Source organism: Dioscorea cayenensis, chromosome 19, assembly GCF_009730915.1.
Source record: "Dioscorea cayenensis subsp. rotundata cultivar TDr96_F1 chromosome 19, TDr96_F1_v2_PseudoChromosome.rev07_lg8_w22 25.fasta, whole genome shotgun sequence".
In the NCBI taxonomy this organism is placed as follows: domain Eukaryota; kingdom Viridiplantae; phylum Streptophyta; class Magnoliopsida; order Dioscoreales; family Dioscoreaceae; genus Dioscorea; species Dioscorea cayenensis.
The window spans coordinates 27,340,290-27,353,389 of record NC_052489.1 but is presented as its reverse complement, the minus strand read 5'-3'; the positions used below and the strand labels follow the sequence as shown (position 1 = coordinate 27,353,389).

The 13,100-nt window shown below is 36.3% G+C and overlaps 2 protein-coding genes across 7 annotated transcripts; both read left to right on the top strand.

The window, feature by feature from the left end:
• The first annotated feature begins 1,669 nt into the window (after window positions 1-1,669).
• On the top strand, window positions 1,670-8,491 carry LOC120283911 (protein PAT1 homolog 1-like). The gene is made up of 5 exons (XM_039290712.1): window positions 1,670-1,941; window positions 2,840-3,000; window positions 3,774-3,830; window positions 4,548-4,617; window positions 5,698-8,491. Exons 1-5 carry the CDS (start codon window positions 1,866-1,868, stop codon window positions 7,791-7,793), a joined length of 2,460 nt encoding a protein of 819 aa, XP_039146646.1. The 5' UTR covers window positions 1,670-1,865; the 3' UTR covers window positions 7,794-8,491.
• Window positions 8,492-9,081: 590 nt separating this feature from the next.
• On the top strand, window positions 9,082-13,088 carry LOC120283659 (probable UDP-arabinose 4-epimerase 3). 6 transcript variants are annotated; one of them, XM_039290374.1, is made up of 11 exons: window positions 9,082-9,134; window positions 10,148-10,324; window positions 10,723-10,859; window positions 11,182-11,295; window positions 11,397-11,504; window positions 11,583-11,674; window positions 11,749-11,890; window positions 12,028-12,122; window positions 12,203-12,332; window positions 12,485-12,629; window positions 12,714-13,088. In XM_039290374.1, exons 2-11 carry the CDS (start codon window positions 10,264-10,266, stop codon window positions 12,935-12,937), a joined length of 1,248 nt encoding a protein of 415 aa, XP_039146308.1. In that variant the 5' UTR covers window positions 9,082-9,134; window positions 10,148-10,263; the 3' UTR covers window positions 12,938-13,088. The 6 variants fall into 6 exon arrangements, with proteins under 6 accessions (XP_039146308.1, XP_039146307.1, XP_039146304.1 ...); XM_039290373.1 differs by lacking the exon at window positions 9,082-9,134 and adding an exon at window positions 9,249-9,339; XM_039290370.1 differs by lacking the exon at window positions 9,082-9,134 and adding an exon at window positions 9,349-9,516.
• Window positions 13,089-13,100: the final 12 nt, after the last annotated feature.

Genomic DNA, 13,100 nt, shown 5'->3' with positions numbered 1-13,100 from the left:
ATTTAATTAATTTTTCCTTCCTGTTTTTCACTTGCCTTCATCCGAAGGACAATCTAATTAATTCACAATTATTATAAAATAGAATTAAAATAAAATGTCAATGGTACTCATAGAAAAATAAGAAATACACCATCCATCTTTTTCATCCATATGAAAGCATTAAATAAATAAATAAATAAATAAAAAAACAGTGTTTTATTTTATTTTATTTATTTATTTTTATGCAATTTTTCCAAGTAAACGTCTAGGTCAGCGCAGGCCAACGCTCTTACCTAAATTTGTACATCAAATGCAAATCCATACTTTTCATGGAAAAATATAAGAAAAAAAAGAAGAAAAAAAAAATTTCGACTTACTTTTTAGTCTTTTTTGGATACCAAACTAATTCTGGAGAGATTATTAATGGCAATTTTCTCCATATAAAATCATTTTAAAATAACAATCTCTTGACCGTTCTGAGTCAATGCACTCGCATGTGCTTCAGCCTTGCAAGCAACATAAATAATATAAAGATATCTAGCAATCTATTAATTAATAGATTTGCTTGTCTCCAAGTATTTACATTAATATTAACAATTTATTATCCATTTCTTCTTTTATTTGATTAAAAAATATAAATTATTAATGATAACTTTTTTTCTTTTATATTCAATATACATATATAACATTATATGTCATTTGTGATTATTTGTAGAGATGAAAAAATATGAGAGATAATAGGTAGTATTGAGGTTTATAAAGAACGGATAGTAGAGTTATTAAACGTTGATTTAAATATTTAATGATTTATGTGGAAATCATTGGATTTTTTCGGAAGACGTGACCTCATATATATACATATATATATACTCTATTTGTTCTTTTTTATATGTCATACCTATCTAATTCACACTGATTAAAAAAAATTGATTAAAGTTAGTTGGTTACTTATATTTTATAAAAAATTTCATTATTTAATGTTTAGTTGATTATGATTTATTTAATGCTGTATAAAATTTCTGACGTGACAAATAAAAAGGAACAAAGACGAGATCTAAAACATAACAAGTAAAAAAAACGGATGAGTATATATAATAAATTTATAATTTTTTATATTTTAATAATTTTTTACCTTGATAAAAATCTTTAAATGTTTATTTAATAGAGAAGTATTTTAATGCTTGATTTTCGAATAAAAGTTATTTTTATATTAAAATTATTTTAAGCAGGTGGAATTATTTTTTCATACTAGAAAGTTTTGATCAAGTGTAGAGATTTGAATTACTAAAATAAATAATTTTAAAATATAAAATTTGTAAAAAAAAATTATTATAAATGTCTATCGCTTTTGAGAACCTGATTAGTGTCCAAGGTATTAAAAAAAATCAGTGGGTAAACTATTTTTATTGAAATAAATAAAAATTTTAACTAATATATTTAAAATAAAATAAAAATATATTACATACATATATATATATATATATATAGGTATATATAATATAATTTGATTGATCAATCATATCCATGGAGTTGAGGGAGTACCATTCCCACATAAAATATCATAAAAAAACAAAAATAAATAAATAAAATTAATATTTTTTTTTTTATTTTCAACCAAACTTTTTATACAAAAGAAATATATATATATATATATATATATATATATATATAAAAGGTCTTTATATTTCATCATCATTTGATTTGGTTCTTGGTGCGAATTATTGTGCGAGAAGGCCCTTCGCTAAGTTTTATTTAGTCTGATGGCTTTCACGCCACAAACTTTCTGGGATCTCGTTTAGGGTTTCTTTCGATCTCGTTCTTTGGTGGCTTGGGGTTTCTTCGATCTTTGCTTTGTTTGCGGAGGGAGTAGGGTTTTAGGTCTTTCGATGGAGGGGCTCTCTGGTGAGGGCCGGAACTCGGATCTTGATAAGGGTTTTGTGGCGTTCGGCGGTGGGGAAGGAGGTGATTGTTTTTTTTTTCTTTTCCTTTTTTGGTTTCTTTTTTTCTTTAATGGATTTTTGCTTTGTTTTTGTGCTTGTGATTTTGTTTGGGGAGTGGTGTGTAGATCTGCTGATTGGGTTTGCTTGGATGAGAATTTTGGTGTTTGTTTTGTGGGGTTTGGTGTTGGATCGAGCTGGGAGAGAGCTCAAGTTGAGTTCTTTTTGGCGAATTTTGGGTTGGTTTTGGATGGAGAGTGGTTTCTCTGTTTTAGAGCTTCTGATTTAGGGTTTGCTTTATGTGGTTTTGTTTAGATGTTCATGGTTTGTTTGTGGATTCACTGATGGTGTTTCGTTGTTCGTGTTGCTGTGTTTATTATAGCTTCTTACTGCTTTAATTATTGGATAATTTATGGTTATTATTTGTGGTAGCACTGTTTCAGTTGGAGAAGTTTGTTGCTTGATGATGAAATTGGTATATTGATCTTCATGGACGCTAGGTTTAAATGCAAAAATTTTGATGCTGCAATGCTATTTACTTGCTTCAATTGTTTTATGAGTTTGTTTTGTTGAGATACACCTTTTTTCAACTGAGATTGGGTACTTGAGTGTGTTGATTTATAGTTTCTTGTGGTGGTGGTTGATGGAAAAGCTCCAGCTTGGTCTTCTATGTTCCTGTGATCATGGTTGCCATGGCACATTTTTACTATTCAACAAGACACTGCATTATGTATTGTTTATCATGATTTAGATGTGGATTTGCAAGGCGAGTGTTCTTCTCTGCTTCCCTGAGAAAATTTTAGTAAACGTTGTATCCTCTTGCATGCGAAGTGCCTTCATGGTTATCTTTTGTCGTGTTGTATTGACATCTTTGTCGTTTCATGGTGGTTTGTAATATGTACTGATTTTTCCCACTTTTGCAGATGGCATGCGATTTGATGCTAAGCAATATGCCTTTTTTGGTAAGGGTGTTATGGAAGAGATCGAGTTAGGTGGTTTGGAAGATGACAATGGTGTCGCTAGTGCTGCCTTGTCGGGTCTTGAAGAGGACTATCCTTTCTCCGCTATTGGAGATCGAGAAGAGGTGATTTCATATTTTGAAAGGATTGGTAGCCAGATCCCTTGTTTCTGTTTTACATTCACCTCATTAACCCCTTTGTACTAGGCTAGCTATCCTATTATTGCATCTAAGGGAAAACATACCTTTCTGTTGATGTGATTTCTGAGCTGAACTATTTCTAGTTTACAAAAGAAATTAGCAGAAGTAGATATCCCAACTGGTTTTTTGCAATTTTCCATCAAATTTTTTGGCCTACTTATTTTAGTTTCATTGTTAAATCTTCATCAGCCTCCTGTTAAGAGTTTTGTTGCAGATCTAACAAATTCACTTCAGTTGAATTTCAGGAATTCTACAATCTTCTGACTTGGTTTAACTTCATTAGAGCCTTTCTCCATCAAGTTGCATATTGTAATAATTTTTCTGCTTCTATCCTTTCTCATCATCAGCTTGTGCATGATGATCTGTTTTTTGCCCCCTTTTTTTTTTTATGAATACTGCCATTACTTGGGTATTATTCATGGAATATGAAGATGCATTTATTTTTCGCTGTTTCTTCCACAGAGCTCACACTATGAATGATTGTTCTATTTGTGGAATATGAGAAGTTACTCCATCTATTTTTTATTTATTCTTTTTTTGTCCTGTATTTCTTGATTTTGTGTTTTTTTTTTTTTTATATGAGAAGTTACACCTAATGATCAACCTTCCATTTTTGCATGCAGTGTGTTAAATTTCTTGTTGTCATCTGCCTTATCTGCCCCTATTTAACTATTATCTGAGATATTTTTATTTTGCAGGGTGAAGTCTTGGAGTCTTTATCCGATATTGATGATCTCACTAGTACTTTTGCCAAGGTTAATCCTCTGCCTAAATTATTATTAGAGTGATTAAATAGAATGGCTCGAAGCCTCAAATAAATTATCAGTCTTACTTTTGCCCTTTGGTTCTGAGTTGGATATTGGTTTGGCCCTTGTTTATATTTATTGGTTTTTGTCTATCCAAACGGTTACAGAAATTTTAATCTTTGATTATACTCTTTTACCTTGGTTTATTTCGATGATAGCTTATTTGAGTCATTTAGTCTTATAAGTAAGGTTTCTCCAATTGTGCAGCTTAATGAATTAGCATTACTCTGTGTGTGATTTTTTCTCGGTGAACTGTCTGGATTGTTTGTTATCAGGTTATTGTGTTGACTACATGAAAAGTTGTACAAGTTTGAAATAACTTGGTAGAGGATTTTTGTTAAAATGTTGTTTAAGGAATATAAAAGCTGGAGGAAATTAAGAATTGATGTAGTAGTTGCATTTTATCTGAAATTAAGAAAAGTGAACTGATTGGGATTTATGTACTTAACTGCCATTTGTAAGATGGTGCTGCTTTTCCCTGTTATTGGTATGTATCAAGGTTTATCAGCTTGTGTATTTTTGCTCATTAGCTGCATGACACTGGTACTATTATTACCAATTTTAACTGTTTTACTATTTGAGCTGGTAGGCTTGCGATGGTTCGTTGGCTTGATTTCTCTAAATTTGACGTTGGGATTTACATTTATTTTCTATTTTCACTTTCAGTTAAATAGAGCTGTGAGTGATCCAAGGAATGTCGGTGTGATTGGTGATCGCGGATCTATCTCGAGGGAAAGTGAGTAAATTTCTTTCTTTTTAAATATTATTACCTCTTATCTTCTACTGTTTTTGGACCTCAAAGAGGTTTGCAAAGCTTTCTTTATGTGATGAATGTGTCTTAGTATTGCAATGCAGAATATGGGTTGCTATTAATAGCGGGCCATGCTCTGCATCATATTGTTTGCCGTTGTATAAGTTAAAACACATTTCTTGCTCGACATATTGTCTATCCCATCTCCTGATTTGTTGCAGATAATTGATATCAAAGTAGAGTAGACATAATATTTCTTAGGGATGGACAGAATTGGCCTGTAGCAGCCGATTTTGGGCTATGGATTTATTTTGTTGCTTCTAATGTCTAGGACTTCCTCTGAGGGGTTGGGTGCCGAAGTAAATGAATTTGGTGTACAAAGCTTTATTCTTTTGTCGGAGATGCATATCTGGAAATGATTATGGTTTTCTTTTAACTGGCTTAGTCTCCCATGCAAAGGTTGCACTAGGATTTGAAATTTAGATACAGGCATACAATTTTGATGTGCAAATGAAATAGGATGAGTGTCCTTTGCTAGTGGTGAAACTGTCAAGATGTTATTACTAGTGTTTCTGTTGACTGAGTGTACGCAGAGACTGTAAAATTGCTTTTCCAAATGCTATTCACAATTTGCCGTTTCCAGAAAGCATTCATGATCATTTCTTGGGTGTTTGTGGCTCCAAACATTCACAAATTACTTGCTGGAAAAAAAATGATGGCACCCTCCCTATTGTGGCACAATTTGGCTTGGTTATGGGGGAATTTAATTTTGCAAATGCTTTAAATTCTAAATTCCTAATATGTTTTCGGTTTCACTTGGTGCTTATTTTCTATTCCTGAAATAAAGGATTTTGACCTTCTGTTCTTCTATTCTTCTTTATTTTTATTCTAAATATTCTACTACCTTGTGCTCAATTTTTAGTATCTTATTTTAGTAAGTATTTCTCAGCTTGTACATGCACACTGCTGCTTATTTGCCTTCATAGGCTAATTTGTGAATATTCCTGTAAACATATGGGTTCTTCTCAAATTCGTTAAAGAGTTGATGAGAATGTATCTTTTCAGGTTCCTCGACCGCAGACTGGACCAGGGAGTCAGACTTAAATTGGTTAGACCTGCAAACTTTTGATGCTGAAAATGCGCAGGAGGGGAAAAGATGGTGGTCACAGCCTTCTCCCTCTAAAATGTGTTTTCAGGATTCCAAACCTTTGTGCAGAACATCTTCGTATCCTCAACAGCAGCAACAGCAACAACACAGTTTGAGTGAGCCGGTTCTTGTTCCAAAATCAAATTTTACTTCATACCCTCCACCTGGGGCAAGGTTACAGCTTTCCCCAAGCCAGTCCCGTCAATCAAGCCTTCCGTCTCTTGCTAGTGGTCTCCATATGCCCTTTTCTTCACCAAATCTCTCTGCTTTCTCTGGCACTCAGCATCCTTTGGCAGGGCCACATCCTGGATTTAATTATGGTGGTAATATGGCTCAATTTGGGCCTGGCTCTTCCATTAACAGTCGACAGCAGAGCAATTGGTTGAACCAACCCTGTCCATTTCCAGGGGAGCATTCCAACATGTTACCTAACTTATTACCTCAACAGTTTCCTCCAAACGGATTGTTGCATTCACAACTATTGCTCCAGCAGCAACAGCACAGACTGCCACAACTTCAACCACCTCTATCGCATTTCTCACAAATGCAGCACCATTTGATAGGTCCACATCTCTCGCAGCCTCAGATAATGAACAAGTTTGAAGCAACACTAGGGATAAATGACACAAGAGACCAGAGAATTAAACCTGCACACAGGGGAAGGCCGAACACACGCTATCCTCCACAGGCTGCAGATGCCAGCAACCTGAAAAATGATAGTGGTTGGCCTAAGTTCCGATCCAAATATATGTCAGCTGATGAGATTGAAAGCATACAGAGAATGCAGCATGCGGCAACCCACAGCAATGATCCTTATGTAGACGATTACTACCATCAAGCTTGTCTAGCAAAGAAATCTGCTGGGTCAAGACTGAAGCACCATTTTGCTCCTAGTTCTGTTAAGGATTTGCATTCACGAGCCCGTTCTAATAATGAACAGCATCCATATCTTCAGGTTGATGCTCTTGGGAGGATCTCATTCTCCTCCATTCGACGTCCTCGTCCTCTCCTAGAAGTTGATGCACAGTCTGCATCTGGAGATTTCATTGACCAAAAATCGTCTGTGAAGCCTCTAGAGCAGGAGCCGATGCTGGCAGCTAGAATTACAGTTGAGGATGGACTTTGTCTTCTTCTTGATGTTGATGACATTGATCGGCTATTACAGTTCAGCCCCTTGCAAGATGGTGGCTCCCAACTTAAGCGGAAGCGACAGGTCCTACTTGAAGGACTTGCAGCATCACTGCAGCTAGTTGACCCGCTAGGCCCAGCCAAAGCTGGTCACTCGGATGGGCTCTCTCCCAAGGATGACCTTGTGTTCCTTCGCTTAGTATCTCTTCCTAAAGGTCGTAAACTTCTTTCACGCTATCTTCAGCTACTCTTCCCTGGCAGTGAGCTTACGCGTATTGTCTGCATGGCCATTTTTCGCCACCTGAGGTTCTTGTTTGGTGGGCTACCTATGGATTCTGATGCAGCAGAAACAACAATCAACCTTGCAAAGACTGTTTCTACATGTGTGCGAGGTATGGATCTGAGTGCGCTTAGTGCCTGTCTTGCTGCTGTGGTCTGTTCATCAGAACAACCACCACTTCGTCCTCTAGGAAGTTCTGCCGGTGATGGAGCTTCCATTATCATCAAATCTGTCCTAGAGAGAGCTACAGAGCTCCTCAGTGATGGCCATGCTGCAAGCAACTATGGCATGCCTAATCGAACTCTCTGGCAGGCTTCCTTTGATGCTTTCTTTGGGCTTCTCACAAAGTACTGCCTTAGTAAATATGACAGTATAATGCAGTCTCTACTTATGCAGGCACCAAATACAGCAGTCTTTGGCCCAGAGGCAACTCGAGCTATCAGCCGAGAAATGCCGGTGGAGTTGTTACGTGCTAGCCTTCCTCACACAGATGAGCGCCAGCGCAAGCAATTACTTGATTTTGCTCGGAGATCTATGCCTGTTACCGGTTTTAGTTCTCATGGGGGTAGCAGTGGACCAAGGACTTCAGAGTCAGTGCCAAGCTAAAACTACAGCTAAAACTACCGCTGAAGTTGGTGGAATGCGGGGTATTTTTACTAGAGTCCGCCACCATCTTGGTTGTTCACTCAAATCATTCACTGAAAGCAGCTTGTTGGAAAACGCAATGTATGCCTAGCATCTCAAGGAGTCGGCTAACTAGTGGCCGATGTTGTTATGATTACATTAAGAGTTTGTTTCGTCTTCCCTTTTGATGAACCTTGGTTATGGTTACATGTGTACTGTGGTAGGAAATGGTGGGGTTTTGCAACAGGAAGTTGTCTTCCAAGGAGCTTAATTTTGGTGCTCCATATTGAAACTTCAGGTGATATTAGGGATAGAAACTGTACAGGTTCTATTACTGGAAGCCTTGTCCCTATGCTTTCAAGGAAATTGTGGGGCACTGCAAGCAAGTTTGTTTTAATGTACTTCTTGGTTGGTGCGGCGCTGCTCAGGGACCTGTGATTACTTCATAAACTTGTAATCTGTAGGCTGGTTCTTTCTTGTCATCCTATTTTCTCCTTTATTTACATCTTTCGCTATCTGATGTCGTCGTCTCTCTGGTACTTGATGTAGCAGTAAACTTTGATTGCTTCTTCAGCAAATCCTAAGCACATTCTTAGCGTTAAGAAAAATGTTGCAATCCACTGCATTATGTATCTGTGTTCTCTTCCTTTGACGGTAATATTACTGCTCATATCATCAGATTTGGATTTTGATTTTTTATCTGCAGTTTTAAATGTGTTCCAACTGCTGCATCATGGCATTATCAAGTGATGCTGTACTTTTCAGGGGCTTTGACTTCTGTTCTGTATGATGAGATGTTTGGTTGTGGCAGTAATCTGGTTCTCAACCACACCGGCAACAATGCCCAAGTAGTACATTTTCTAGTACCCAATGGCAATTATAAGTACCATCATGGGAGGATTAGCCCATGTCTTGTCACTAATCTCCCTCATCAATCATACATCTCATCTCATGCATGTTACTCATAAGTTTAAATATTAGTGTCTTATTTTGTTAGACAAATCAAAGAATAATAATATTGCACGGCAATTGAATCAAGACAAAAGTTGAATTGAAGGCATGAGCTGGTTTTTTGAAGTCAAAGAGCGTTAAGACTTTCTGCCCTGGTTGTTTCCAAATTCCAACCTAACCCACCCAAATATTTTAGAGGACCTAAGATTTAAAAAAAAAACTCCCAAAACTAGAACATTGTTCTTCAACAACTATTTTCACGTGTATGTCTCCTTTTACTCAAACACCATAAACTATCTCCACATTACATTAGATATAACTTCCAATCTGACCAAAAAGGCTTTCATGAGCCTTCCATAGCCTCACTCAGTGGTGACACACTGATATCTCTTCATCTCTTTGCCCTTTCTTCCCTGTTTTATTATTATTATTATTATTATTATTATTATTAATTTTTATTTTGAGGAAAATAAAATTTCAAATTTATAATAACACGAGTTTTTTTTCTTCTTCTTCTTCTTATTATTATTAATTTATCCTTAAATCCAAAATTCAAACGGCCACGGAAAACGAAAGAGTAAGCAAAATAGAATTCCCTCCTTTATTTTAGGGAGAGGTCGTATGCGAATTCCCCGAATTCACACACTCAGATCTTCAGAAATCCTCCTTTTGAAACACTAAAACTTGATCTCCTTCCCTTCCCTTCCTTTTTCTTCATCCTCTCTCCTTTTTTGCTCTCCGGTATTCGAAAAAGGTGGCGCCTTTCTTACAATTCGATGTGGTTTTCCTTTTTTGTTTTACAGAATCCCTAAAGGAGATTTCTTTCTTGCATTTGAATGGGTTGTTACTGCAATGACAATGGCTTATGGCTTTTGATGCTTTCATCTGCCCAATTGTCCTTTTGGGTTCTTATTGCTCTCTATTGAATGGCAGTTATTGCGTGGTCATTACTTGAAATTAAACTTGTTTGTTGAGCGTTTATTTTTTGAACCTTATTTTTCTTCTCCTATTCTGGAATTCTTTGAGCTTGGAGTTCTCTTTTCTTCTTATTGTGCTTCAAATTTGGTTCATTTTTTATTCAGAATCACGTCTTTGAAGTATATTCATTTTCCCCCTTCTTATTAAAGTTGGTTTCTCTCTTCTTCTCTTGATGAATTTTCATTTTATTGCTAAATTTGATTCTTGTTGATAGTTGACTTTCTTTCAATGTTAGTTTATATATTGAGGTTTGAACTGTCATCCATTATTGGTTGATATTGAGTGGCCATCTTACTAGCTGTCCACGACTGAACTTTCAATTTTTTTGTAGGAAAATTTTCTACTGTCTCAATTATTCTAGTGAAATTTGAATTCTAGAGCTGATCCTTTTTATTTTTTTGGTGTAGAAATCACTGGATTGGCTTGCAACACCCTTCTTGCTTCATTGCTGCAGAGGATAACTTTGTGAAATAAAAGGATCTGTTTTTTTGTTTTTCCTGTTGTGGCTGTGAAATTGTCTCAAATGATACCTGTCAACAGGACCAGAAGTCAGCCAAGGTCTGCTAGATCTTGGTCTTTTACAGGTTTGAGCAATTGCAACTACTGAGACATCTGCTTTATGAAAGACATTGTGGAATGCTGGGTTTGGCTTTCTTTAGCAAGCTGAGTTTAAAGTTCTAACCATATTAAGTAGTATCTTCTCTTCAGTTTCAAGTATTTGATAGTCTATAGCTGATTTTTTTTTTTTTATGAATGGCAATTGCAATACTAGACCTGTATAGTTGGATGACTTAATGAGTTCTGTGAGATCTATTTCTTGCTGTGTTTATCTTGCGTAGTTTCTTAGTATGCAGATGGTGATTCCCCAATGAAATTATATGGTATTCATATTTCAAAACAACGTCAAAGAATTTGAGTCAGTTTATTCCTATATTATCCTGTTTGCTAGCTCTTGTCTAACCTCAATTGTCATACTCCTCAGGGATGGAATACTCAGAAAGGCGCAAGCCTCATTTTCTCGGAAAAGCAATTGCAGCTTTTCTTCTAGTGATCTTTTGCATTGCTACACTAAAGCAATGCAGCCGGCACCACCGAAGTCCAATCCTAAGCACAAGTGTGGTAAATTTCTTGGCTATCTTGTCACATATCTTGTTCTTTAAATGATTTCCCTGTCTTCCACCTAGTTTACTTGCTTCACATTGAAGTTATATGCTTCTCCCTTTTCTGTTTGGCAAATCTTTCCTGTTTCACTTTCTTGAGAATGTAATTTAATTTGAGGACAATGAGTGTGCTTATGATTAATGCATGATATCCGTTGAGAATTAGAAATGGAAGACGTCATGCCTCTCAATGTTGCATTAGATCAATTGGAGCCAGCTTGATCATTTGCTTTATGTTTCTAGTTCATTTGAGTGACTTGCCTCCTATTTTTTTTTTGCAGTTCTCTGTTCATGATCCTGAGATTATACATGTCCTAGTGACTGGAGGTGCTGGTTATATAGGGTCCCATGCTGCACTCCGACTCCTAAAGGACTCATATCGAGTGACTATCGTGGTATCTCTTCTTTATATATCTATGATCGGGGTTTTAATAAGGATTTTTGATAAACTGTTGAAGCTACAAATAACTATGGATTATTTTACTAAATGTTACAGGATAATCTTTCTAGAGGAAATATTGGGGCCATTAAGGTTCTCCAGGAACAATTTCCTGAACCTGGAAGACTCCAATTCATTTTTGCTGATCTAGGGGATTCTAAAGCTGTATCCTTCTCACAGCTTGAATTATAACCATCATCAACTCTTTAAATGCTGTACATTTTTTCTTTGACATTACTTCAGGTTAATCAAATATTTGCAGAAAATGCATTTGATGCTGTCATGCACTTTGCTGCTGTTGCTTATGTTGGTGAGAGTACACTTGAACCTCTCAGGTATGTTTTTTATCTCAGTGAGAGTTCTAATATTTTAGCCAGTTAAAGAATGCCGCTCAGAATTACTGCTACAGGTACTATCATAATATCACAGCAAACACTTTGGTTATTCTAGAGGCAATGGCAGCCTATGGTGTAAGAACTTTGATCTATTCTAGTACTTGCGCCACATATGGCGAACCTGAAACAATGCCCATCACAGAAGAAACTCCTCAGGTCAATTTGATATCATATTGCATTTCTATTGTGGGTTGAAGAGCGTTGAGCTAATCATGGAGACAAAGTAGATTAGATACAAGCCTTTCCTAAATTAATTTTCTATGCCATGTATATGTGTGTTTGTGTGCCTACAGCTCCCAATCAACCCTTATGGCAAGGCAAAGAAAATGGCAGAGGACATCATTTTAGATTTTTCGAAGAATTCAGACATGGCTGTCATGATACTAAGGTTTGTTATTTCTGTTAATAGGATTTAATTTAGTGTTTCTAATGATCAAAGGGATTAAGTTCAGCTTTTTTCATTATCAGATATTTCAATGTCATCGGCTCAGATCCTGAAGGAAGGTTAGGTGAGGCTCCTAGACCTGAATTACGGGAGCATGGACGAATTTCCGGTGCATGCTTCGATTCAGCATCAGGAATTATTCCAGGACTGAAGGTGCTCTTTTTCCACTCATACTATTCCCGTTCTTATTGTGCTTTACTAACTACTCATTTCATTGCTGGTTGTGAGTTCTATCATCATAATATTGAAGCAAGACATGCAGATTGAAATACCAGTGCAATTATTTCTGGTTGTTGCATATATAGGTTAAGGGAACAGACTATCAAACAGCCGATGGGACTTGTATAAGAGACTATATAGATGTCACTGATCTTGTCGATGCTCATGTCAAGGCTCTGGACAAAGCAAAGCCTAACAAAGTTGGAATCTACAACGTCGGTACTGGAAAAGGTCAATCAAATTTTTTTATCTTCATTTCATTCTTCATTCAATTTCTTGATGATTATTTCTGAAGCTACTTGTGTTACTTATCAGGTCGATCAGTAAAGGAGTTTGTGGAAGCATGCAAGAAGGCGACCGGGATCAATGTGAAGGTCGAATACCTGGACCGTCGGCCCGGGGACTATGCCGAAGTCTACAGCAATCCTTCCAAGATCAACAATGAGCTCAACTGGACAGCTCAGTTCACTGACGTTGAAGAGAGCCTTCGCATTGCATGGCTATGGCAGAAATCTCATCCCAATGGCTACCGATCATAATATTTCACTATCTTCATTGTTTCATTTTTTTTTTTCAGAATTCTCTGAATCAGAATGAATGTAATTAATACTGAAGTTGTAGTCACAGGTGATCATTTGATATATGTTTCATTGAACAACAATAGACAATGAACAAGAGATATCTAATTTAATAATTGATTCC

Bases quoted from the DNA above. Each gene is read 5' to 3' on its own strand.
- LOC120283911 (XM_039290712.1), top strand. From the start codon at position 1,866: ATGGAGGGGCTCTCTGGTGAGGGCCGGAACTCGGATCTTGATAAGGGT. The intron at 3,831-4,547 runs GTTAATCCTCTG...TTTCACTTTCAG, and splicing joins TCACTAGTACTTTTGCCAAG to TTAAATAGAGCTGTGAGTGA. The intron at 4,618-5,697 runs GTGAGTAAATTT...GTATCTTTTCAG, and splicing joins CGGATCTATCTCGAGGGAAA to GTTCCTCGACCGCAGACTGG.
- LOC120283659 (XM_039290374.1), top strand. From the start codon at position 10,264: ATGATACCTGTCAACAGGACCAGAAGTCAGCCAAGGTCTGCTAGATCT. The intron at 10,860-11,181 runs GTAAATTTCTTG...TTTTTTTTGCAG, and splicing joins CAATCCTAAGCACAAGTGTG to TTCTCTGTTCATGATCCTGA. The intron at 11,891-12,027 runs GTCAATTTGATA...GTGTGCCTACAG, and splicing joins TCACAGAAGAAACTCCTCAG to CTCCCAATCAACCCTTATGG.